At 44.2% G+C, this 25,571-nt stretch overlaps 1 protein-coding gene across 1 annotated transcript in view; it reads right to left on the reverse strand.

Annotated features, from left to right (window-relative positions):
* Positions 1-24,966, reverse strand: part of ZNF341 (zinc finger protein 341) — a 61,142-nt gene extending 36,176 nt beyond the window's left edge. The window contains exons 1-5 of the mRNA XM_082271838.1: positions 24,888-24,966; positions 17,364-17,474; positions 15,463-15,647; positions 5,323-5,472; positions 2,503-2,736 (exon numbers count right to left, since the gene is read on the reverse strand). Coding sequence (XP_082127964.1) covers positions 2,503-2,736; positions 5,323-5,472; positions 15,463-15,647; positions 17,364-17,474; positions 24,888-24,918 — 711 coding nt within the window. The 5' untranslated portion in view covers positions 24,919-24,966. The remainder of the gene's footprint in view (positions 1-2,502; positions 2,737-5,322; positions 5,473-15,462; positions 15,648-17,363; positions 17,475-24,887) is intronic.
* Positions 24,967-25,571: the final 605 nt, after the last annotated feature.

The raw sequence follows: 25,571 nt of genomic DNA on the forward strand, positions 1-25,571 counted from the left end.
ATGATTGTGTCCCACTTGTTGTTGATTCTTCACAAAAAAATTACAGTTTTATATCTTTATGTTTGAAGCCTGAAATGTGGCAAAAGGTCGCAAAGTTCAAGGGGGCCGAATACTTTTGCAAGGCACTGTATTTTATAACACTAATACTTTGTACATCCTATATTATTTTTCCTACAGTTGAATGTGCAGCATTTTGTTTAGTAAAGCACAAAAAATACAGTCCTTAATTTTTTAATTCTTCCTAGCTTTACTGCAAAGTGACCCTAAAAGACACAAAGCAAAGCAAAGCAACATTGCGGTACCAATTATTTTCAATGGCACCTAAAAGCAGTAAGGTAACCCAAATGCCCTGTAGCGCACCACAACACACACTAATGTACTACCATACATTGTGTTCCGCTTTGCAAAAAATTGCACATCTGATTATTGGGATGTTTTGCTGCCAACTAAATGGACAGCAATAATGTATGCGCGTTAACGCAGCAAACCAAGACACCAAGGTGTTAATGCTTCCTAAGGCTTTAACCTTTTTGCTGCCAGGTCATGCCATCTATGGGCCAGGGACCAACATAACAGGTGACACTGGGTAGAGGGGAAGGAGCAGAGTGGACACAGGTCCACTCTCCTCCCCTCCTTCTTGCTGACCCAGAAAGCGACACTTGTTCTCCCGTCAGTGTCCCCGGCTAGCACGGCCAGGAAAGAATATATTGAAATGAGATCTGCATTGCAATACATTCAGTGGAGCACAGGGGAGACATCCAGGGCCTTTTAGACATTTTGTCCAGCATTTTGTACAGCATCCAGGGTCTTTTAGACATTTTGTCCCCTGTGATAAAAAAAAAAAAAAAAAAAGGGAAGTACATTTTTTTTCCCCTAAATTGTAAAAAAATTAACGTTACACCCATACGCATAAAATCCCTGCTCCAACATTTTTTGAGGCCCCCCCACCCCCAGGTAATGCACGTAGGAAGAGAAATGTAGATTGCAATACACGTTACATATTGTTGCGCACTGGACTGAGTGCAATATTTGTAGCACCATACCTCCTCCGTAACACTAAACTGATGACCTATAAGGGGCTTTTAAAGCATGGCCTATGGGAAAAATAAGGTACTGAAGTTTGTTACTTCTGGGGCACTCTAAATTTATTTTTTTAATTATTCATTTTTCTTTTTATTTTAAACTGTTGTTTTACATTTTTTTCTTTTTTGATCACTTTTATTGCTGTCACAAGGAATGTAAACATCCTTGTAAAAGCAATAGGCACGTAACAGGTACTCTTTATGGAGAGATCTAGGGTCAATAAGACCCCAAATACCTCCTTTGCACTTGAAAGCATTTAAAAGCCAACATCGGCTTTTTTGAATACTTTTAAATTTAAAAAAATGGCGCCGTTAAATTGTAGAGTCTTGTTTTTTTTTTATGAATAACAAACATGTTATACTTACTGTACCTCCTCTGTGCAGTTGGTTTTGCACAGAGTGGCCTGAATCCATCTCTTCTCGGGTCCCTCTTCTGTGCCCCTGGCCCCTCCCTCCTATTGAGTGCCCCCACAGCAAGCAGCTTGCTATGGGGCACCCAAGCCGAGTCACAGCTCGCTGCATCCATTCAGACACACACCGGCCCCGCCCCTCTCTTTCCTGATTGGCTGACTGGCTGACTGACTATGATTGACTATGATTGACAGCAATCTCCATTGCCTCAGCCAATGAGGAGGGGAGTCCTAGGAAGCCGAGACACTCCTGCAACATCGCTGGATAGAGATGGGCTCAGGTAAGTATTAGGGGGGCTGCTGCCCACAGAATGTTTTTTTATCTTAATGCATAGAATGCATTAAGATAAAAAAACCTTCTGCCTTTACAATCCCTTTAAGGTACCGGTAAACCGGAAGTGTTGTCATGTTATTGCTTCCCGGGTTACCGTAGCGGACACTTGATCAAAGCCAACTCAGGCTTTCTTTGGGTCTTCGACAAGCTGGTGGACACACTGGCTAGTAGCTTGGGTCTCCCGGCGGGATGGGAGAACACGAGAGAGTGGCGGAAGGCGATGGGAGGTGGCGTCCCCTTCCACTGCTTGTAATAGCAATGAAGTAGCCAGTTAGCTGCTCCGGTTGCTATTACAAGGGTGCCGTCCTTCGGCTCTAAAAAACGATCTGCCTGCAGGCATCACCCCGGTACAACCACTTGGGAGTCAAATGACGTACCAAGTACGTGATTTGGCGGCAAGTGGTTAAGCATGTGTGCAAAATGGCTCTGGCAGTGAAAATGTTAAAGGAACAGGGAATGACTGAAATTCATCCAGGAGAGACTGCCAGCAACTTGGAAAGTTTGTTAGATCAAACAGTTACCAATATACCATTCCCATACATGAGACGATCATCGACAATAAGATTTTATCTGTTAAGAAAACTCACCTGTGTGTTTCCAGTCTTACGCTTCGCCTTAGAAAGCCATCAAAAGACAATATGAATATACAAGGAGAGCTGTAGACATGCACATTTACCTCTATCTGGGTGTAGGGCGCCATGCCGAGTCCGTGGATCTCCATCCCTGTGTTCCCTGGCATGCTGATAGGTGAGCTGTAGACCTGAACTACAGTGCTGCAGCTGCCGCTGTTTGCTTGGACGGGAACCCCCATGAGGCTCTGCCCTGGTGCAGACAGTGGTGGGTGGGGAGGTCGTGGAGGCAGAGACGGGGTATGGAGGTAGGTGCCCCCAGAGTGCATACTCAGATTGCTCTGTAAGTTTAAGGTGAAATTAGGTCCTTATTGCCCAGCATAACAACTAAAAGGAGATGCATTTAAAAAGCTTGCTCAAGTAATAAAACATATCACACACAGGGAACAAAAGAAATGTATTATTGAAAAACGGTGAAAACTGAACCCTGGATAGAAACAAAACCCTAAAGACACCCGCTCCCACATTATATGCATTTTTCTGAAATGAAAACTCCAACCATCCCTTTAGACTTGCACAGTTGTACAGGCTCCTTTCGTGTCCTGAAATTACCCTGATTTCGCTGCACACTGTGAGCTTCTCACAGTGTGCATTAGAAGCTGCAGCACGTCAAATCGAGCCCTCCTTATTGCCTTGTCTCCCCAGCTGAACTGCCCTACAAAAATGATCCCATCATCATTGGGGGTCAGTGGCACTTTAATCTCCCCAACACCTTTAAAAACAAATGGTTCCATTATCATTGTGGGTCAGTGGCACTTTAATCTCCACCCACCTTTAAAAAAAAAAAATGATCCCATCATTATTGGGGGTCAGTGGCACTTTAATCTCCCCTTCACCAAAAAAAATAAATAAATAAATAAATGATCCCATCATCCTTGGGGGTCAGTGGCACTTTAACCTTCCCCTCACCTTTAAAAAAAACAAATTATCCCAATATCATTGTGGGTCAGTGGCACTTTAATCTCCACCCACCTTTAAAAAAAAAAATATCCTATCATTATTGGGGGTCAGTGGCACTTTAATCTCCACCCACCTTTAAAAAAAAATTATCCCATCATTATTGGGGGTCAGTGGCACTTTAACCTCCCCCTCCCCTTTAAAAACAAATGATCCCATTATCATTGGGGGTCAATGGCACTTTAACCTCCCCCTCCCCTTTAAAAACAAATGATCCCATTATCATTGGGGGTCAATGGCACTTTAACCTCCTCCCCACCTTTAAAAACAAATGATTCCATTATCATTGTGGGTCAGTGGCACTTTAACCTTCCCCTCACCTTTAAAAACAAATGATCCTATTATCATTGGGGGTGATCCAATGGCACTTTAACCTCCCCCTCACCTTTACAAAAATGGACTCATCATTATTGGTGGTCACTGACACTTTAAGACCCCCCACCTTTAAACTGCTGATTCTCCTTCTTGATGTATTTGCAAACATTCAGCCCATTCACAATGAAGAAAGGGGAACTTGGAATGAGCTGGACATTTGTAAACATTATTAGTGTTTGTCCTTGTGATGGCTGATTGGTTAACATTGATTACAAGACACAGAGACACTCTGCTTGGCTCTGTACATCATGATCTGAGCTCTCTAATTAAAGCTAAAATCACCGCCATTCATGGGAGCACTGGCTGCCTCTGTTTTCTGAAGCGCCATTTATAAACGGCACTCTAGAAACGCATAATCACCTATTCGCAGATTTTTGACAATACAGTGGCACCGAAAAATCTCAGGCTGCATTTAAACATGGGTGTTTTGAATTGAGAGCAGCATTGCCATGATTTTAACACGCCCAGGTATGAATGACAAATCGCACAAGGCACATTTCAAAAGCATTCATTTGAAAATGCAGAGTGGTCCTGGTGCGACAAATCGCACTGCAATTGCGGCAAACCGCATCATGTGAGACTTGTCACCTGAAAAATGTTTAGGAGCTTCTTTTGGGCGACATGCTTCACGTGATGCAGTTTGCCGCGATTTACTGCCTGACAATCGCGGTAGAACCGTACTATATTTTTAGGTGCCATTCGAATGAACGGCATCTGAAATATGCGTGGTGTGATTTGTCATTCACACTTGGGCATTTTGAAATCGCTGCAATTCTGCCTAAAGTGTGAATTCAGCCTTAGGCCCTTTTCACACGGGCGTTCCGTATGTCCGTATATCACCCCATCCGTTTGCGGGTGATATACGGACATAATGCATGTCAATGGGATTGTGGATGTCAGCGGATGACCATCCGCTGACATCCGATTTTCGTCCTTTCAGTTCTGTTCCATTTTTTGGAACGGAACAGAACCCTATTTTTCTTCCGTTTAAAAAACGGAACGCATGCAAAATCGGATGTCAGCGGTGTCACCCGGTGATATCCGCAATCCCATAGACATCCGCAAACGGATGGGATGATATGCGGACATACGGAGCGGATGACACAAGTGTCATCCGTGTCCATGAAAAAAAAAAAATTGCCGGAGCGGATCGCAATACGGTCCGCTCCGTGTGAAAGAAGCCTTAGGGAGTGATAAACCTTGTGAATTGACTTTTGCATTCATTTTTACGGTGTGCTAAAATATCACGTGATCTGATAATAAACTGGAAGACTTTCCATGTGCTTGAAACTTGTTTTATAAATTAGCCAATTTGATACTTTTGTAACACGCAGTAAATCACATATCAGGTCATAAAACCTTGTAAATTGACCAATATGTATCTGTTCACAAGGAAAGTGAGAGTACAGCCCACAGCAGTCAGATCCTTGCTGTGATCCTCTAACATACACTACAAAAATGACAGCTGCACTCTGATTGGTTGTTATAGGCAACATAGACACTCGAGTGGTCAGGAAGGATGCACATGCTGTTACCTGTACAGGAGCAGGGGCAGGAGGCATGGGCTGGTCCAGGGAGGTAAGGGCGGACATTGCGGACAGCAGGACCTCATCATTCACCAAAACATTACCCTGTACCAGAGTCTGGATGAGCGGTGAGGGGGGGACGGCGATGTACGTGGAGATCTGTAGGAAAAGAAATAAAGTTCAGCCTTACAACCGGCGTGTTTTCTGTTTTCTACTTACTGACACACATTTTCATGCCAAGCGTTTTCAGAGATCGCAGATTTTTAGTTATTATTCACAATATTTACCTATATGCTGAACTACAGACAAATATAATACGTGGAAACAATTGTGAACGAAAAACAAATCACAATAATAAATGACTCTCATAACCGTTTGCGGACCGCCCCCCATCTTTTTACTGCGGCAGGGTGGCCCCACTACACTGGATCACATACATGTACCTGATGCAGCATTTCCAGGCATCTCTGATGTCCACAAGTCGGTTAGCAGGTCCTGGCCAATGATTTAACAACAGTAAAAACCACAGTACAGAGCCCAGCACACATTACACATTGTTAGGCACACAGTTATCCCTTTGATTGCCCCCAGATATTAACCCCATTCTCAGCCAGTGTCATTAGTACAGTGACAATGTACAGTATTAACACTGATAACTGTATTAGTGTGACTGGTAATGTCAGTTACTAAGGTCCCACCCAGTATCAGTTAGTGTCAGATTGTCCGCCGCACTATCACAGTCCCACTATTAGTCACTAATCACAGCCATTACAAGTATAAAAAAAAAAAATTCCAGTATATATACCATAGTTTGTAGATGCTATAACTTTCACGCAAACTAAAGGTGCGCTGAATGGAAATTTTGGAGCCGAAACTGAAAATGCCGGATGCCCCGAAAATGAGTTTAAATGAATAAAATATATATTATATATATATATATATATATATATATATATATATATATATATATACATACACTTCTAAATATAATATTATTATATTTAAATTTTTAATTAATATCATCATTAAGTTTAATTTATTGTTGCCCATTATTGGCACTTTTAGCGTAAAAAAAGCTCATGAAAAATGTACTCCTTTAAATTCTATGCATGTCTTTACAATGTTGCGCTTCCGTTGTGGTGTTAAAAATCTTGTTTGCTGCATTTTTGGTCAGATAAAAAAAACCACACTAAAAACACACCTCCCCGTTGAAATGCATTCAAAATGCAGCATGCATCAATAACGCACCCTTGTTACATTTTTTATGTCGTTTTTGAGTCAAATGACCTATGAAAAACACATCATAAGCGTTTTCGGTGCCATTATCGGCACCTTTTTTATCTTATCGGCAAAATGCTGATAACACTATTTTCGCCCTATTTTTTTTTTGCGGGCCAAATTTTGGTGCATCTCTAACGCAAACAAATAATTATACACTTATTGGGATTTTTTATTTTTTTTTTCTACCAAAGACGTGTAGCAGAATACATTTTGGTATACATTTATAAAAACATTGGATTGTTTAAACATGTTAGTTATTTTTTTTTAACAGAATATAAAAAATATATATATTTTTTTTTCAATATTTTTAGTCTTTTTTTGTTTATACACTTCTCAAAAAAATTAAAGGAACACTTATTAATCAGAGTTTAGCATCAATTCAATAAAACTCCTGGGATATTGATGTGGTCAGTTTAATAACAGTTTCAGCTGCTTTGGTGTTAATGAAACTAATAACAGGTGCACTAGATGGGCAACAACGAGACAACCTCCAAAACAGGAATGATTTTACATCTGGGGGCCATTGACATTTTTTTTTCGTACTAATCTTTTCTGACTGTTTTTCACTAGTTTTGCATTTGGCTAGGGTCAATGTCACTACTGGTAGCATGGGGCGATACCTGGGCCCTATAGAGGTTGCAGAGGCATTACAACTCCCCCAGGAAGGCACATCAATACGTTCCATTACTAGAAGGTTTGCTGTGTCTCCCACCACAGTCTCAAGAGCATGGAGGAGATTTCAGGAGACAGGCAGTTACTCTAGAAGAGCTGGACAGGGCTGTAGAAGATTCTTAACTCATCAGCAGGACCGGTATCTGCTCCTTTGTGCAAGGAGGAACAGGATGAGCCCTGCCAGAGCCCTACAGAATGACCTCCAACAGGCCACTGGTGTGAATGTCTCTGACCAAATAATCAGAAACAGACATCATGAGGGTGGCCTGAGGGCCCAACGTCCTAAAGTGGGTCCTGTGCTCACTGCCCGGCACCGTGGAGCTTGATTGCCATTTACCATTGAACGCCAGAATTGTCAGGTCCGCCACTGGCGCCCTGTGCTTTTCACAGATGAGAGCAGGTTCACCCTGAGCACATGTTACAGACGTGAAAGGGTCTGGAGAAGCCGTGGAGAACGTTATGCTTCCTGTATCATCGTTCAGCATGACCGGTTTGGTGGTGGGTCAGTGATGGTCTGGGGAGGAATATCCATGGAGGGATACACAGACCTTTACAGGCTGGAGAATGGCTCCCTGACTACCATTAGGTATTGGGATGAAATCTTTGGGCCTATTGTCATCACCTATGCTGGTGCAGTGGGTCCTGGGTTCCTCCTGGTGCCGGACAATGCCTGGCCTCATGTGGAAAGAGTATGCAGCCAGTTCCTGAAGGATAAAAAATTATTACCACTGAATGGCCCCCACGCTCGTCTGAACTAAATCCAATAGAACACCTCTGGGACATTATGTTTCGGTCCATCCGACGCCACCAAGTTGCACCTCAGTTAGTTCAGGAGCTCAGTGATGCCCTGGTCCACATCTGGGAGAAAATACCCCAGGACACCATCTGTCCTCTCATTAGGAGCATTCCCCAATGTTGTCAGGCATGCATACAAGCACATGGGGGCCATATAAACTACTGAGTACCATTTTGAGTTGCTGCAATGAAATTTCAGCAAAATGGACAAGCCTGCTGCATCATTTTTTCACTTTGATTTTCAGGGTGTCTTTGAATTCAGCCCTCTGTAGGTTGATCATTATCTTTTCCATCAAACGATGTGGCATCCTTTCATTCCTAACACATTACCCAGTCCATACCAGTATAGATATCCAGCATATTTTTCCCCATTGAGTTCCGATTTGTTTTCAAAGTGTTCCTTTCATTTTTTTTTGAGCAGTGTATAATAAAAAATAAAAAACCCAGTATTGATCAAATACCACCAAAAGAAAGCTTTATTCCTGTGTAAAAAATTAAACAAATATAATTTGGATACAGCGTTGCATGACTGCGTAATTGCCAATTAAAGTAGCGCAGTGCTGAAAAGCAAAAAATGCTCCGGTCATGAAGGAGGTAAAACCTTCTGGAGCTTATGAATTAAATTCCCAAAAATGTGTCAATCCAGGTGTCCCATTTTAGACCCCAAAGCTTTGTTAGACTGCATGTGAAATCTTTAAAAAAATCTGTCCAAAATCAGTGTTTAACCACTTGCCTACAGTGCACTTTCACCCCCTTCCTGCCCAGACCGATTTTCAGCTTTCAGCGCTCTCACACTTTGACTGAGAATTACTCAGTCATGCAACACTGTACCCATACAAAAATTGTGTCCTTTTTTTCACACAAATAGAGCTTTCTTTTGATGGTATTTAATCAATACTGGGTTTTTTATTTTTTGTGCTATAAATAAAAAAAGACTGAAAATATCATGAAAAAACGCATTTTTCTTTGTTTCTGTCATAAAATTTGGCAAATTAGTAATTTTTCTTCACAAATTTTGGCCAAAATTTATACTGCTACTTATCTTTGGTAAAAATAACCCAAGTAAGTGTATATTATTTGGTCTTTGTGAAAGTTATAGAGTCCACAAGCTATGGTGCGAATCATTGAAAATTGATCACACTTGATCACACCTGATGTACTGAAGGCCTATCTAATTTCTTGAGACACTAAAAAGTCAGGAAAGTACAAATACCCCCCAAATGACCCCTTTTTGGAAAGTAGACATTCCAAGGTATTTAATAAGGGGCATGGTGAGTTTTTTGAAGTTGTAATTTTTTCCCACAATGCTTTGCAAAAAGGAGATTTTTTTTTTTTTTTTTTTTACAAATTGCCGTATTAACAGGTTATTTCTCTCACACAGCACATGTATACTTGCAACTACACCCCAAAACACATTCTACTACTCCTCCTGAGTATGGCGATACCACATGTGTGAGACTTTTTCACAGCCTGGCCACATACAGAGGCCTAACATCCAAGTAGCACCGTCCGGCATTCTAGGAGCACAAATTACACATATAATTTCCTGACAACCTATCGCACTTTTGAAGGCCCTGGAGCACCAGGACAATGGAAACCCCCATAAAATGACCCCATTTTGGAAAGCAAACAGCCCAACGTATAATTTTTGAGGCATAATGAGTTTTTGGAAAATGTGGAAAGAAAATGAAAACACATTTTTTTTACACAAAGCTGTCCATTTATGCAATATTTCTAACACATAGCATGTACATAGCAAAAATTTCACCCCAAAATACATTCTGCTATTCCTCCTGAGTATGGCAATACCACATGTGTAACACTTTTTCACAGCCTGGCCACATACAGAGGCCTAACATCCAAGTAGCGCTTTACACAAAGTTGTCCATTAATCCACTTTAAGACTGGGCCTATTTTTGACACTTGGTGTTTACAAGCTAAAATCATTTTTTTTGCTAGAAAACTACTTGGAACCCCCAAACATTATATATTTTTTTTAGCAGAGACCCTAGAGAATAAAATGGAGATCGTTGCAATATTTTTTATCACACCATATTTGCGCAGCAGTCTTCCAAATGCGATTTTTTTTTAAGAAAATTCACTTTTTTGAACTAAAAAATAAGAAAACAGTAAATTTAGCCCAATTTTTTTCCATAATGTGAAAGATAATGTTACGCCGAGTAATTAGATACCCAACATGTCATGCTTCAAAATTGCGCATTCCCACAGAATGGCGCCAAACATTGGTACTTAAAAATCCCCATAGGCAACATTTTAAAAATTTCTGCAGGTTACTAGCTTAGAGTTACAGAGGAGGATTAGGGCTCAAATTATTGCTCTTGCTCTAACGATCGCGGCGATACCTCACATGTATGGTTTGAACACCGTTTACATATGTGGGCGGGACTTGCGTATGCGTTTGCTTCTGCGCGCGAGCTAACGGGGACAGGGCGCTTTAATTTTTTATTTTTTTTCCTATTTATTTTATTATTTTTTTATTTTTACACAGTTTAAAAAAAAAAAAAATGTTTTGATCATTTTTATTTCTATTACAAGGAATGTAAACATCCCTTGTAATAGAAATAGGCATGACAGGTCCTCTTTATTGTGAGATCTGGGGTCAAAAAGACCTCACAACTACACTAAAAAAGAAAAAAAAAAAAAATTGTTGAAAGAGGAAAAAAAAAAAAAAGAAAAAAAAAAAAGCGGCCATTTAAACCGGTTGCTAGGCAACGTCTTTTGACGTAGCTCCGGTCCTTCAAGACCATAGAGTCGAGTGAGGGCCATCTTGCCCTCACTCGACTTCCTGTCTCTGAGGATCCGGGACCGGATAGTTTTCCCCGCTGCCGGCGGGTCCGGTAAGCTGGGAAAACGTCTGGGACGCGGCAGGAGGGGGGGGGGCACCTCTTCCCCTGCACCGTAAGGGTAATTCCGCGGCGAATCCGCCACTGGGACCACCCTTATCTGAAAGCCAACCGCCCGCCGTTTCAAAAAATACCGGGGTTATGGGGGCTATCTGCTGCCATAACCCCAGTATTTAGCTTTTAATGGCCGACGCATATAGCCGTTAGGCGGTCAGTAAGTGATTGCATGTATATGGCAAACAGGTGACGATGACTGATGGGGTGACAGGTGACGATGACTGATGGGGTGACAGGTGACAATGACTGATGGGGTGACAGGTGACGATGACTGATGGGGTGACAGGTGACGATGACTGATGGGGTGACAGGTGACGATGACTGATGGGGTGACAGGTGACGATGATTGATGAGGTGACAGGTGACGATGATTGATGAGGTGACAGGTGACGATGATTGATGAGGTGACAGGTGACGATGATTGATGAGGTGACAAGTGACGATGATTGATGGGGTGACAGATGACAGTCACTGACGGGGTGACATGTGACGATGATTGATGGGGTGACAAGTGACGATCACTGATGGGGTGACAAGTGACGATGATTGATAGGGTGACAGATGACGATGACTGATGGGGTGACAGGTGACGGTGATTGATGGGGGTGACAGGTGACGGGTGATGGTCACTGATGGGTGACAGGTGACGGGCGATGGTGCACGGCGGTACTGATGGCAGTCTCTGGTGACCGGTGAACTTTAGGCTACGTTCACATGTGAGCGTAGCGATCATGGGCAGAATCACTGCGATCCTGCCCGCGATCCAGAAATCATTGCAAATCGTGGGGCGCCTGTGCGTTGCCCGTGATTTGCAATAGCACCCCAAACGCTGTGCGATGTTGCCGCCATTTCCGCCTGCCGAATCGCGGTAACATCGCGCAAACAACGCATGATGCCCCAAAGAAACTGTTGTACCGTTTTTGGGCGTCATGCGTTGTTTGCGCGATGTTACCGCGATTCGGCAGGCGGAAATGGCGGCAACATCGCACAGCGTTTGGGGTGCTATTGCAAATCACGGGCAACGCACAGGCGCCCCGCAATTTGCAATGATTTCCGGATCGCGGGCAGAATCGCTGTGATTCTGCCCGCGATCGCTGCGCTCACATGTGAACGTTATGGGTGTCAATTTCTGGGCAATGATGAGGTGACTGTTGGGTGACAGGTGACATTGGGGGGGGGGGGGCTGAGGACTGTGTGGGGGGACATTTATTTCTGTGCTTTTACTTTTTACATGTGTACAGAGCAGTAACTCACTATTTCTAGCTCTGCTCCCCTCACACTGGAAACTGTATGAGGAGAGAAGAGCTAGTAACAGTGAGTTACTGCTCTTTGTTTACATTTTGTGATCGGCTGTGAATGGATTCACAGCTGATCACATAGTAAACAGTCACTGTTAGTGACTGTTTACTACTGCCGGTGACAGCTGTGTTCCTACGGAACATAGTGCCACCGACATGACCGCGCGGCGCGCTCCCGATCGCGCATGCGCGGTCATCTTGTGGGCGCCTTCATTGTGATCGGCTGTGTCATTGGAACACAGCCGATCACATGGGAAACAGCCACGCCCATTGGCTGTTTCCCCCCTGCCGGTGACGGGGGTGTCCCGGGGACACCCCGACACCGGCAGTGCAGGGCGGCGCGCACGCGATCGCGCGCCTGCCCTGCTTAAAGTGCCGCCGTCATATGACGGCGGCCCAGGATAATGGTCGCTCCGCTCCGCCGTCATATGACGGGGGGCGGGCGGCATGCGGTTAAGATATTCCCCAAATCCAGCCAAAATGAATTTTCTCAACGGCTGGAAAAACCTTTATACCCCAAAAAGGTTCTCAGATCAACACAATGGGGGGTTTTTACTAAAACTGGAGAGTGCAAAATCCGATGCATCTCTGTGCAGAAACCAATCAGCTTCCAGGATTGTTTGTCAAAGCTTAGGCCCCTTTCACACAGGCGGACCGTTCAGATCCCCCCCCGGATCTGAATGGTCCCCCCATGCATCTCTATGGGGGATCGGATGTCAGTGGAGACATGTCCGCTGAAATCCAATCCGATCCATCAAATCTGGACGGATGGATACCCTATTTTCCATCTGTCCAGCGGATTGGATCAGATCGGATGGGATCGGATGAGAACGGACCGACGGTCCGTTCCCATCCGATTTCCCCCATAGAGATGCATGGGGAACTGACAGCTGTGTCAGCTGTGACGGACGGATAGTGTGAAAGGGGCCTTAGTTGAACAGGCTGAAGTTAGACACTGATTGCCTACCATGCACAGTGGCATCAGATTCTGAGTGCATCAGTTTTAGTAAATGTCCCCCAATATGTTCCCAGCGCTAAGAGTTCCAATACAAAAATCTATATATTAATCGTCTATAATAAAAATCACTCATCTGACATTCTTCTTTGTACTGTTTTAACAAGATTTCATAAATGCTCTCTAAAAACATGGACCCTCATATATCCAAGTGTCAAATCAAGCATGTGTAATAATACCAGTGGCCACCAGGTGTTGCTCACTCTCTCCAGCATCCACTTTTTGGAACTTTTCTCTTTCAATTTCTCTCATGCAATAATGTAAATATAATTAGTGCAAAAATGTAAATAAATATATATTTTTTACATCATTGCGCTGTGATGTTTTGTTTGCTTTTCTGCACCCATGAGGGAAATTTAAAGGGAAGAATCTCAAATAGTGAAAATGAGCGACACCTGGTGGCCACTGGTATTATTACACATGCTTGATTTGACCCATGGATGTATGATGGTCTGTTTTTGGTGAGAATTTAAAGTGGAATTCCACCGTAAAATTTAACTTCGGTCCATCTTCTTGCTCCGGGTCACCTGAAAAACAAATGGATAATCGCAATTTTTTTTTATTTTTTTTTTAACTTACCTTGTTTTTGAAGAAAATATACTTACCTCACATCCTCTTCCTCCCTCTGCGGCCACGGCCCGTCGTCACTTCCTGGCTTGCAATGATTCCTGGGAGCTGAACGTCATCGCTCCAAGGAATCAATGCGCCTGCACCGGCCCCGACGTCAGTTCCGGTGCAGGCGCGTCATACCTTGCTAAACAGCTTCTGGGCATGCCCAGAAGCTGTGCAGGGATGACGCTGCAGCCCAGAAGTGACGGCGGGGCCGGTGCAGTGCACCGTGGGACCGAAGAGGACGCAGAAGAGGACGCCCTGGCTTCAAGCTGCCCACACCTGAGATGGCAGCGCTGGACAAGAAATTTCAAGGTAAGTATTTCTTCTAAAATGTAAGTGCGACCCGGGACAGTACAGAGGCTATCCATTGTGGAATGTACTAGCCCTGACTGTCCCGGGGGTATTTTTATGTATTCTTTTTTGTTTTAGGTGGAACTCCGCTTTAAGAAACATTGTTAAAGCACTACAAAGAAGAATGTTAGAGTTATTCTTATTATAGACGATTAATGCATCGATTTTTTAATTGTTAGCGCTAGGAACATATTGTGTTGATCTAAAAATCTTTTTGGGGTGTAAAGATGCTGCTGGGAAAATTCCTTTAGGGTAGATTTTGGGAATATCTAAAGTGCTGATTTTGCACAAATTTGTATTTAGATGCCACATGCAGTCTAACAAAGCTTTGGGGTCCACAATCGGACAATCAGGGTTGCCTTTTTTTTGGAAATGTATTATTATTATTATTATATAGGATTTATGTAGCGCAGACAGTTTACGCAGCAATTTACAACTTGAAAGTAGACAGTATAAATACAATACAATTTAATACAGTAGGAATCAGAGGGCCTTGTTTGTTAGAGCTTACAATCTAAGAGTGAGATTCATTCAATTACGCTGTTTTTTGGGGGTTTTTTCAGCTCCTAGCGCTGGGAATATATTGGTTTGCTGTGGTACCCTAACCCAAAATTTATACTTCTTATTCGCCTGAATTTCTTTTCCTTTTCGATTTCCTTGTTTTTTTTTCTTTTTAACATTTTATCTTTCTTTACTGCATGTGCACCACTGTACATTTTGTGGGCGCAATAATGCGTGGTTGTTACAAGGCATTGCATTGTTTACTTTTCTCTTTTATTTCTATTAAAGTGTCACAAAATGACATTCATCAACGCTATAAACTACAGTGGCGTGCTATGTGGTGAGCTGCGCTGCGTAAAAATGCATACATGCTGCAGTGCATGCCACCACACATGTATGTTATATGGTGTGAACAGGGCTCATAGGGAAGAAATGTTTCTATTAGCCCTTTCCTTGAGCCTTCAATAATCAATGCAGATCAACCCAGCTCAAGCAGCATGTTGTAAATGAGCCCTTACAGTACTAAAACCTAGGAATGGGTATGACAACCAGGCAACCAGCATTTCATGATTTTCATGATACGCTTTATTTATTTCAGTTAAAAAAAAAAAAAAAGTATGAAAGAGAAAATGTAAAAATGTTAAAGTCACATGAAAAATTATTTTAAGCAAGCTGCTAAAATGATGATACAAAATATACTCACCTGTCTGTTAACTGGCGGCTGTTGCACGGAGCTGACAGGCGGTGTGTAAACACTGTGGTTGCCCAAGGAGACAGATGCCAGGGATGGTGCATTGCCATGGCACTGCTCCCGTTTGTGGATCATAAAAGCTGGCAAGGAGTTGAACTGTTTTTTACACTTCCCGCACAGAAAGACATCTTCATCATCTATAAGGAAGATCAGAAATCAACATATACCTCTGCTGTTAATATACAATTAACATTAGTTATATTGGTGCCACTGTGTGTGCCTATTCAGACTAAGACCCCGTTCACACTGGGGCGACCTGTCAGGCGACCTGGTCGCCTGACAAGTTGCCGTGGGTCGCCTGCCATAGAGCAGCACAGGACCGGTTCTAATAGGAAAAAGGGTCCGGAGCTTCTTTGGGGCGACCTGGAGCGACCTGCATTGACTTCAATGATATGAAGTCCGTGCCGGCCGGTCCGAGGTCGCGGGGCGAGCTGCGCACCGCGACTTCACAGGTCGCCCGGCAAAGTCGGGTCGCCCCAGTGTGAACGGGGTCTAAGAGGTGTATTTAATAAAAACCAAAACCAAACAAAAAAAATAGAGTGGTTCGGGATAATACCGCATTATGACCACTAGAAGGAGCTTAGGATCAGTATTTGTTTCTTATGACCTTCAGCATCATCTAGTGGCCATATTAGGGCCCTTTGATTTCTACTGTATTAAAGTGTACTGTATTGTATTTGTACTGTCTACCCTCAAGTTGTAAAGCGCTGTGTAAACTGTCACCTCTATATAAATACTATATAGTAATAATAATATAATAAAAATTTGGTATTTTCATGAACCACTCTAACTTTTAGAGGAAATAGGAGAGAGAACATTCATCTTTGCCCCATTCACACCAATGTACCAGTATTTTTGTGGACAATAAACTAGGATTTTTTTTCTTTATAAATAAATACATTATATACTGTGTGTGTATATATATATATATATATATATATATATATATATATATACACACACACACACACATACAGTACATATACAGTATCTCACAAAAGTGAGTACACCCCTCACATTTTTGTAAAGATTTTATTATATCTTTTCATGTGACAACACAGAAGAAATGACACTTTGCTACAATGTAAAGTAGTGAGTGTACAGCTTGTATAACAGTGTAAGTTTGCTGTCCCCTTAAAATAACTCAACACACAGCCATTAATGTCTAAACCACTGGCAACAAAAGTGAGTACACCCCTAAGTGAAAATGTCCAAATTGGGCTCAAAGTGTCAATATTTTGTGTGGCCACCATTATTTTCCAGCACTGCCATAACCCTCTTGGGCATGGAGTTCACCAGAGCTTCACAGGTTGTCACTGGAGTCCTCTTCCACTCCTCCATGATGACATCACGGAGCTGGTGGATGTTAGAGACCTTGCGCTCCTCCGCCATTTGAGGGTGCCCTGCAGATGCTCAATAGGGTTTAGATCTGGAGACATGTTTGGTCAGTCCATCACCTTTACCCTCAGCTTCTTTAGCAAGGCAGTGGTCGTCTTGGAGGTGTGTTTGGGGGGTCGTTATCGTTGTGTGCCCAGTCTACAAAGGGATGGGATCATGCTCTGCTTCAGTACATGTTGGCATTCATGGTTCCCTCAATGAACTGTTCTTCAGGAACCAGACAAAATTCGCTCTTATCTATGGCCAGCTTAACCCATAAATTACTTAGCTCTGCGAACAATGATCTGACTTTTGAATTACTGAATGTCTAGAGCCCATTTAAGAAGTAACATATTCTTAAAATGAGACCCAGAATATCTTCTAGCCTTCAAATGAAGAGAAAATACTTTCATTTTCCCTTGGGAATAATAATTTCTCTTGGGATTTTTAAAGTATTCTTAATCTGAATTTCATACCGAGTCCTTGGATTTGTCCATTGCTGCTGACATTTTGAGCGCTGGGGTCAGATACTCCACCTTGGCCATCAAGTAAGGACTGAACTGCTAGCACTGTCTGGTTGTCCATGCCTGGAGAAAAAGAAAGATGGTTGTCAGTCTCCACCATAGGTGTCAGGGCGGAATACATTAATTATGAAAGCACAGGTAATATGCATAGCGGTGATATGTCTGGCTCTGTACACAGTAAATATCCCATTATTATTTGGCTTTGCAGACATATGACACTTACAGTGAGCGAAAAAAGGTATTTGATCCCCTGCTGATTTTTTTTGTTTGCCCACTGACAAAAATGATCAGTCTATACTTTAATGGTAGGTTTATTTTTACAGTGAGAGACAGAAATATCCAGAAAAACACATTTCAAAAAAGTTATAAATTCATTTGCATCTTAATGAGTGAAATAAGTATTTGATCCCCTATCAATCAGCAAGATTTCCGGCTCCCAGGTGTTTTCTATACAGGTAACAAGCTGAAATTAGGAGCACTCTATTAAAATGAGTGCTCCTAATCTCAGCTTGTTACCTGTATAAAAGACACCTGTGCACAGAAGCAATCAATCAATGAATCACTTTCCAATCTCTCCTCCATGGCCAAGACCAAACAGCAGTCTAAGGATGTCAGGGACAAGATTGTAGACCTACGCAAGGCTGGAATGGGCTAGAAGACCATCGCCAAGCAGCTTGGTGAGAAGATGACAACAGTTGGTGCGATTTTTCACTAATGGAAGAAACACAAAATGACTGTCAATCTCCCTTGGTCTGGGGCTCCATGCAAGATCCCGCCTCGTGGAGTTTCAATGATCATGAGAACGGTGAGGAATCAGCCCAGAACTACACAGCAGAATCTTGTCAATAATCTCAAGGCAGCTGGGACCATAGTCAACAAGAAAACAATTGGTAACACACTACGCCGTGAAGGACTGAAATCCTGCAGCACCCGCAAGGTCCCCCTGCTCAAGAAAGCACATGTACAGGCCCGTCCGAAGTTTGCTATAGAACATCCAAATTATTTAAGGGAGAACTGGGTGAAAGTGTTGTGGTCAGATGAGACCAAAATTTAGTTTTCTGGCATCAGTTCAACTCGCCTTGTTTGGAGGAGGAGGAATGTGTCAAAGTCTTACCTTGCCCTCCTGTTGGCAGCCATCTTGGACATGTGCAGACTGCTGCCTCTTATAAACTCTGATTGCATCATCACTCGCCTGCTGCCTGGGTGTCACACAGTGATGATGCTGCACATTTGACTATATCTATCACCTGATGAGTTGCAGTCCTTGCCCTTGCGTTTGTGCTCCAAGGTGCATCTCTGCTAGCAGTCTTCTGTTCTATGTGTTCCTCCGCGCATGACCTGGCTTGGCTGACGACTCTCCTGGCTCTCGATCCCGCATCGGCAGACTACCATGCATTGGCAGATGACCCAGCATCGGCAGACTACCGGCTTCTGGACGGCTAGGATGACTACCCGATTCTGGACTTGACCCAGGCTTACTCCTGATCTCGCTTCCTCACTCTTGCTGTGTGTTTATTGTTGTTTGCTTCCATAAACTGCTTTATCTTACCTGTATTCCCATGTGGTCTGGTTACCTGGCATCCTGACAGAATGCTACCTATGACCCCAAGAACACCATCCCCACCGTCAAACATGTAGGTGGAAACATTATGGTTTGGAGGTGTTTTTCTGCTAAGGGGACAGTACAACTTCACCGCATTAAAGGGACGATGGACGGGGCCATGTACTGTCAAATCTTGGGTGAGAACCTCCTTCCCTCAGTCAGGGCATTGAAAATGGGTCGTGGATGGGTATGCCAGTGTGAAAATGACCCAAAACACATGGCCAAGGCAACAAAGGAGTGAGAAGAAGAAGCACATTAAAGCAGAGTTTCGGCCTCAAAATCCACTTTGAGCCATCCGCTTGCTCAGTGTCACCTAAAAAAGAAATGGATAGTCCCGATTTTTTTTTTCAATTATTTACCTTGATACGTCCCGCGCCATCACTTCCTGCTTGCATTGATCCCTGGGAGCTGAACGTCATCGCTCCCAGGAATCAATGCGCCTGCACCGGCCCCGCTCGTCACTTCCAGTGCAGGCGCGTCATTCCCTGCTAAACAGCTTCTGGGCACGCTAAAAAAAAGCACCTGAAAAGCTCCCGAAAACCAATTTCCATTATAACCAATTAATGCTTTCACACTGGGGCGGTGCACTGAAGGGGGCGGTGAAAAAACTCCTGCAAGCAGTATCATTGGAGCACTAAAAAAACACCTCAAAAGCGCCCCTCTCTATTGAAATAAATAGGAAGCACCTTAAAAGCGCACGAAAAGCGCTTCAAAAGTGCCTTAAATTGTTCTTTGGAGTCACGTAGACTTCAAAAAAGCACACTGCTAACACCTAAAAAGCATATGAAAAGCGCCGCAAAAGCTCACGGCATTTTATCTGCAGTTTTCAAGCACCTCAGTGTGAAAGCACCTAAGATGTTGATCTGTAGGTTCAAACAAGGTAAGGGTAAAAAAAAAGGAGAAAAAGTTTGAAAATCTTTTTCTGCAAAAAAAATGTGTACTTCCCACTAGGGCTGAACGATAGTCGATGTGATATCGACTATCGTTCTGCGGGCGTGGGCGATATTCATATCGCCGAAGATGCGATATTTAGCATAGGCAGGGAGGCAGGGAGAAGTCAGGACTCGGGGGGAGGAGGAGGACTCACAGTGCTGGCAGCCGACACATCCGTTTTGCTTTCGGCTGTGATCGGAACTCCGCCCCTCCAGCCGGGCGGAGTAATGGTCGGCTTGAGACTAAGAGGCAGATCTGGGAGGGCTGGATTGCATGGCGGATTGCATGGCGGCGGAGAGGCTGCAGAGCGCTACAGTGCAAAGCAGCAGGAGAGGGGGGAGAGACGTCCGGAGCATGGCGGAGGAGCACCGGGGGACAAAGGCTGCTACCGACACTTCACTCAGCCCGCTTCCGCTACACTCCAGCTCCGACACAAGGCTCGGGCTGTCCGGGCGGGAGAAGTTCTACAAGTGTGCCGGATCCCCTGGCGGAGAGCTGAGCTCTGCTCACTGATCCCTCCTCCGGAGACTGGCCGGGAGAAATATCGCGATATATATCGTTAAAAACCAAATATCGCAATTTACTTTTTTCCCCAATATGGTGCAGCCCTACTTCCCACTGTCAAAAGTACTTGTTACAGCTCCATAAAGTAGTTCTACAAAACCTGGCCTTCACTGAACAGTTGCCCGAGGTCATCATACATTTAATTAGATGTTGATCTGTGGGTTCGATCAAGGTAAAGGTAAGAAAAGGAGGAAAAGTTTGAAAACCTTTTTCTACAAAAAAGGGTTTTTTTTCCGTGTTAGAAGACATTGTCGCAGCACCCTAAGGTAGTTCTACAAGACCTGGTCCTTTGCTGAACTGTTTCCTGGGGTCATCACGAATTTCATTAAGTGTAGATCTGTGGGTTTGATCAAGGCAAGGGTAAGAAAAAGATGAGAAGTTTGAAAATCTTCTACAAAAAAGGTGTGCTTCCCACTGAGAAGACCTTGTTACAGCACCCTAGGGTAGTTCTACAAGGCCTTGTCCTCACCGACCTGTTGCCTGAGGTCATCACAAATATCAAGTGTAGATCTGTTGGTTTGATCAAGGTAAGGGTAAGAAAAGGACAGAAGTTGGAAGATCTTCTTGTACAAACAAGGTGTGCTTCCCGCTGTCATAAGACTTTGTCATAGCCTCCCGGGCGTAGTTTTCTGTGACAATATCTAATGTGATTCTTAGTAAGTGCAAGATGCATGGGGGGAATTGACTAACGACCACATCCAAATGCTGTATATGGCATTAACCACCATAGTGGGCCACTGTGGGGGCCGTGGATGGCTGCTGCACCCCTTCCCTTGCTGTTTTGACCCCCCGCCACGCAAAGGCCGTCTTGTGTCCTCGTACATGGTTCGTCCTATTGTATGCAGGCCCCGCCTTCTTCCTGGCGCCTAGTGATGACGCACCCAGCGCACCTTCCCTTGTTTGCGTTCCACTCTCCCCCGGAAGTCATGCGGGACTGCATTTCTGCGTGTCGGCGGCCCGGCGACGTCTGACGTCACCGCGCACATTGTTGCGCGGTGGCGCAGGACGCCACCAGGCCCGGGGGTCCTAGCAGGCTTTGTGGGATGTCCTTCATTAAATGGAGTGGATATGTCTCCTCAAACATACTGGGGGGAGGGGGAATATCCCGATTAGGATACACAGCCTCCATTGCTTATCTCCACCCTTGATTGACCAGATGGAGATAATTAGTCTCTCCTCCAAACAAACTGACTACCCCCACTTACAGGTGAGTCCAATTTAGGTGAGTATACAAGGAGTGGCTCTATTCCCAGACTGCTCTGGCTACCATTTGATCCTGGGAGAGTGAATGTATCAGTCATCCCAGTATTTGCTGCACTCCTGACACTTGGGGAACTGGGTAAGCATTTATAATGGAGACTTTTTTTGATGGACCCTTTTCTTCTCTCCTGATGATAATAGTTGATATCCATATACTCTCCCCTCTCTTATTTTTCAGCTCCTGTGAAGTACCACTACATGGTATGGCTCGGTACCTATACCATATGCCACAATGCTTTGCATGCAGCCTTGATTGTTTGTCACTACTAATCACTAATTGGTCAGAGAATTGTTGTAATCCCACCCACTTACTACTTTAGTGAAAAAGCAAACCGAGCCGAGTAGAGCCTATACGGTGCTGAAACGTGCCGACTCGTACCACGTAGTGGAAAAGCAAACTGAGCCGAGCAGGGCCAAGCAGTGCCGAGTGGAGCCGAGCCGGTACTTGCAGTGGAAAAGTGCCATATCTCTGTTGTCCATGGAGCCACCCATTATGTCCTTGGAGCTACCTCTGACGTACTTGGAGCCACCTCTGACATCCATAGACCATTTCTGATGTCCATGGAACCACCCCTAATGTCCACAGAGCAACAACTAAAGTCCATGGAATCACCTCAGATGTTCATTGAGCCACTTCTGATATTCATGGACTATCTCTAATGTCTATGGAAGCACCCCGGACGTCCATGGAAGCACCCCGGACATCCATACAGCCACCCTGGATGTCCATGAAGCCACCCCGGATATCCATGGAGCCACCCCATTGGTTATTGGTTGAGCCAGATGGACTTGTGTCTTTTTTCAACCTGACTAACTATGTAACCCCGGACGTCCATGGAGCCACCTTTGACATCCATGGAGCCACCTCTGACATCCATTGAGACAACGTCCTTGGAGCCACCTCTGACGTACTTGGAGCCACCTCTGACGTACTTGGAGCCACCTCTGACATCCATGGACCATTTCTGATTTCCATTGAACCACCTCTGAACCATTGGTTCCATGGAGCAACGTGTGATGTCCATGGAACCAATGCTGATGTCCATGGAGCCACCTCTGATGTCCATGGAGCCACCTCTAATGTCCATGGAGCCACCTCTGATGTCCATGGAGCCACCTCTGATGTCCATGGAGCCACCTCTAATGTCCATCTTCTGATATTCATGGACTATCTCTAATGTCTATGGAAGCAATTCTGATGTCCATGGAAGCACATCTGACGTCCATGGAACCACGTCTGATGTTTATGGGACCACCTCTGATGTGGATGGTGCTACGTCTGACATCCATTGACCATCTCTGATGTCCATGGAACCACATCTGATGTCCTTGGAGCCATCTCTAATGTACATGGAACTACACCTGACGTCAATGGAACCATCTCTGATCTCCATGGAGCCGGAGCCACATCTAACATCCATGGAATCACATCTGATGTTTATGGAACCACTTCTGATGTCCATGGGACCAGTTCTGACATCCACAGACCATCTCCAATGTGCATGGAACCACCTCTGATGTCCTTGGAGCCACCTCTGACATCCATGGATCTGACGTCCACGGAACTAACTCTGATGTCCACGAAGCAACGTCTGATGTCCATGGAGACACTTCTGATATCCATGTACTATCTCTAATGTCTATGTAACCACCTCTGATGTCCATGGACCATCTCTGATGTGTCACGGAACCATGAACCAGACGTACAACAACAGATAAGTGAAAATAAGAAGGCTTTATTGAAAATCAAGCTGTAAAGCAAAAGTCCAAACGGATGGCAAAACCGAGCAGAGTCTTTGCGAAGCCAGAGGTCAGGAGCCAGGAGGGTAGTCAGACGAAGCCGGGATCAGGAACCAGGAGGGTAGTCAGACGAAGCCGGGATCAGGAACCAGGAGGGTAGTCAGACGAAGCCAGGATCAGGAACCAGAAGCAGCAGCAGTCTTAGAAGCATGTGAACACAGGAGGACCAAGCAAGGAACTGAAGCCACAGACCTCCTATATATATGAGCTAGGCATCCAGCTCCTCCCAGTGGGAAGGAGGAGCCGCAGAGTGGGAGGCTACAAGAAACCCAGAAACCAAGATGGCCGCCAGCACATGTCAAACGAAGGAGAACAGCAAGAAGGTAAGACCATGACATGATGTCTATGGAAGCGCTTCTGATGTCCATGGAAGCACCTCTGATGTCCATGGAGCCACGTCTGATTTTTATGGGGCCACTTCTGATGTCAATGGGGGCCACGTCTGACATCCATGGAACCACCTCTGATGTCCTTGGAGCCATCTCTAATGTACATTGAACCATGTCTAATGTCCATGGAGCCACATCTGACATCAATGGAATCACATCTGATTTTTATGGAACCACCTCTGATGTCCTTGGAGCCATCTCTGATGTCCATGGAACCACGTCTGACATCTATGGAACTACCCCTGACGTCTAAAGAACCACCCCTGACGTCTATGGAACCACCCCTGACGTTCATGGAACCATCTCTGATGTTCATTGAGCCACATCTGACGTTCATGGAACTACCCCTGACATCTATGGAGCCACCCCTGACATCTATGGAGCTACCCCTGACATCCTTGGGGCCACCCCTGACATCCTTGGGGCCACCCCTGACATCCTTGAGGCCACCTATAACATAACAGCCATGGAACCACATCTGATGTCTATGGACAGCTATTTTATAATCAGAATGTGAACCCAGCTATAGTTATAAGTTTGTATGGGGGGGGGGGGGGGGTGGAATATTCACACACATTGCAGATGAAGAGATAGAACAGATTGTGAGATGAGGATATACATGGCAGTGAGGAGTGATTGCAGTCCTGGTCTCATCTCCTCTGGTGACATCTGATGTACAGGACAAAGGTGATCCTCACATGGACCAGGCTGCTGTTCCACTTCTTCACTGTGCCCCCTCCGCCCCAACAATGGCGGCTCTTCCCGGATCCTCCCCCCCTCTGCTACACCGAACAACCCCCCTGAGCTCTTCCCGCACACTCCCTCCACCGGCTCTTCTCACCCCCGGGTTCCCCTCCCGCCGCGGAATCCGGACCTCATCCCCTCCCGTCCACACATCGCCAGCACGGATTACATTCCGCATTTTACCTTCAAAAGCCTCAAATATCGCTTGCGCCATCTTGCAGGCTGCAGATGTCCTAAGAGCAGCATTATGGGAAATGTCCCATTCCTGTAATAGCAAGAGTGACCGGCAGAGGGTGCCAGAGCTCTCCTAACCAGCATATATATATGCTCCTATTTATATATGGATTTATATACAGTATAAATTAATTATATTTATATATTATCATATTTACTTTATATATATATATATATATATATATATATATATATATATATATATATATATATATATAGATAGATAGATAGATAGAAATATTTATATATATGTATATCTACAGTAGCAAGCTATTATTTATATATATATATATATACACTGCTCAAAAGAATGAAAAGGAACACTTTTTTTAATCAGAGTATAGCATCAAGACAATTAAACTCCTGGGATATTGATCTGGTCAGTTAACCACTTAAGCCCTGGAAGATTTTACCCCCTTCCTGACTAGGCCCTATTTTGCGATTCGGCACTGCGTGACTTTAACGGACAATTGCGCGGTCGTGCGACGCTGTACTTAAACTAATTTGACGTCCTTTTTTTCCCACAAACAGAGCTTTCTTTTGGTGGTATTTGATCACCTGTGCGATTTTTTTGATCATGCGCTATAAACAAAGAAAGAGCGACAATTTTGCAAAAATAACAATATTTTTCAC

Source organism: Pelophylax lessonae (assembly GCF_965119305.1).
Source record: "Pelophylax lessonae genome assembly, chromosome: 11".
Lineage (NCBI taxonomy): Eukaryota > Metazoa > Chordata > Amphibia > Anura > Ranidae > Pelophylax > Pelophylax lessonae.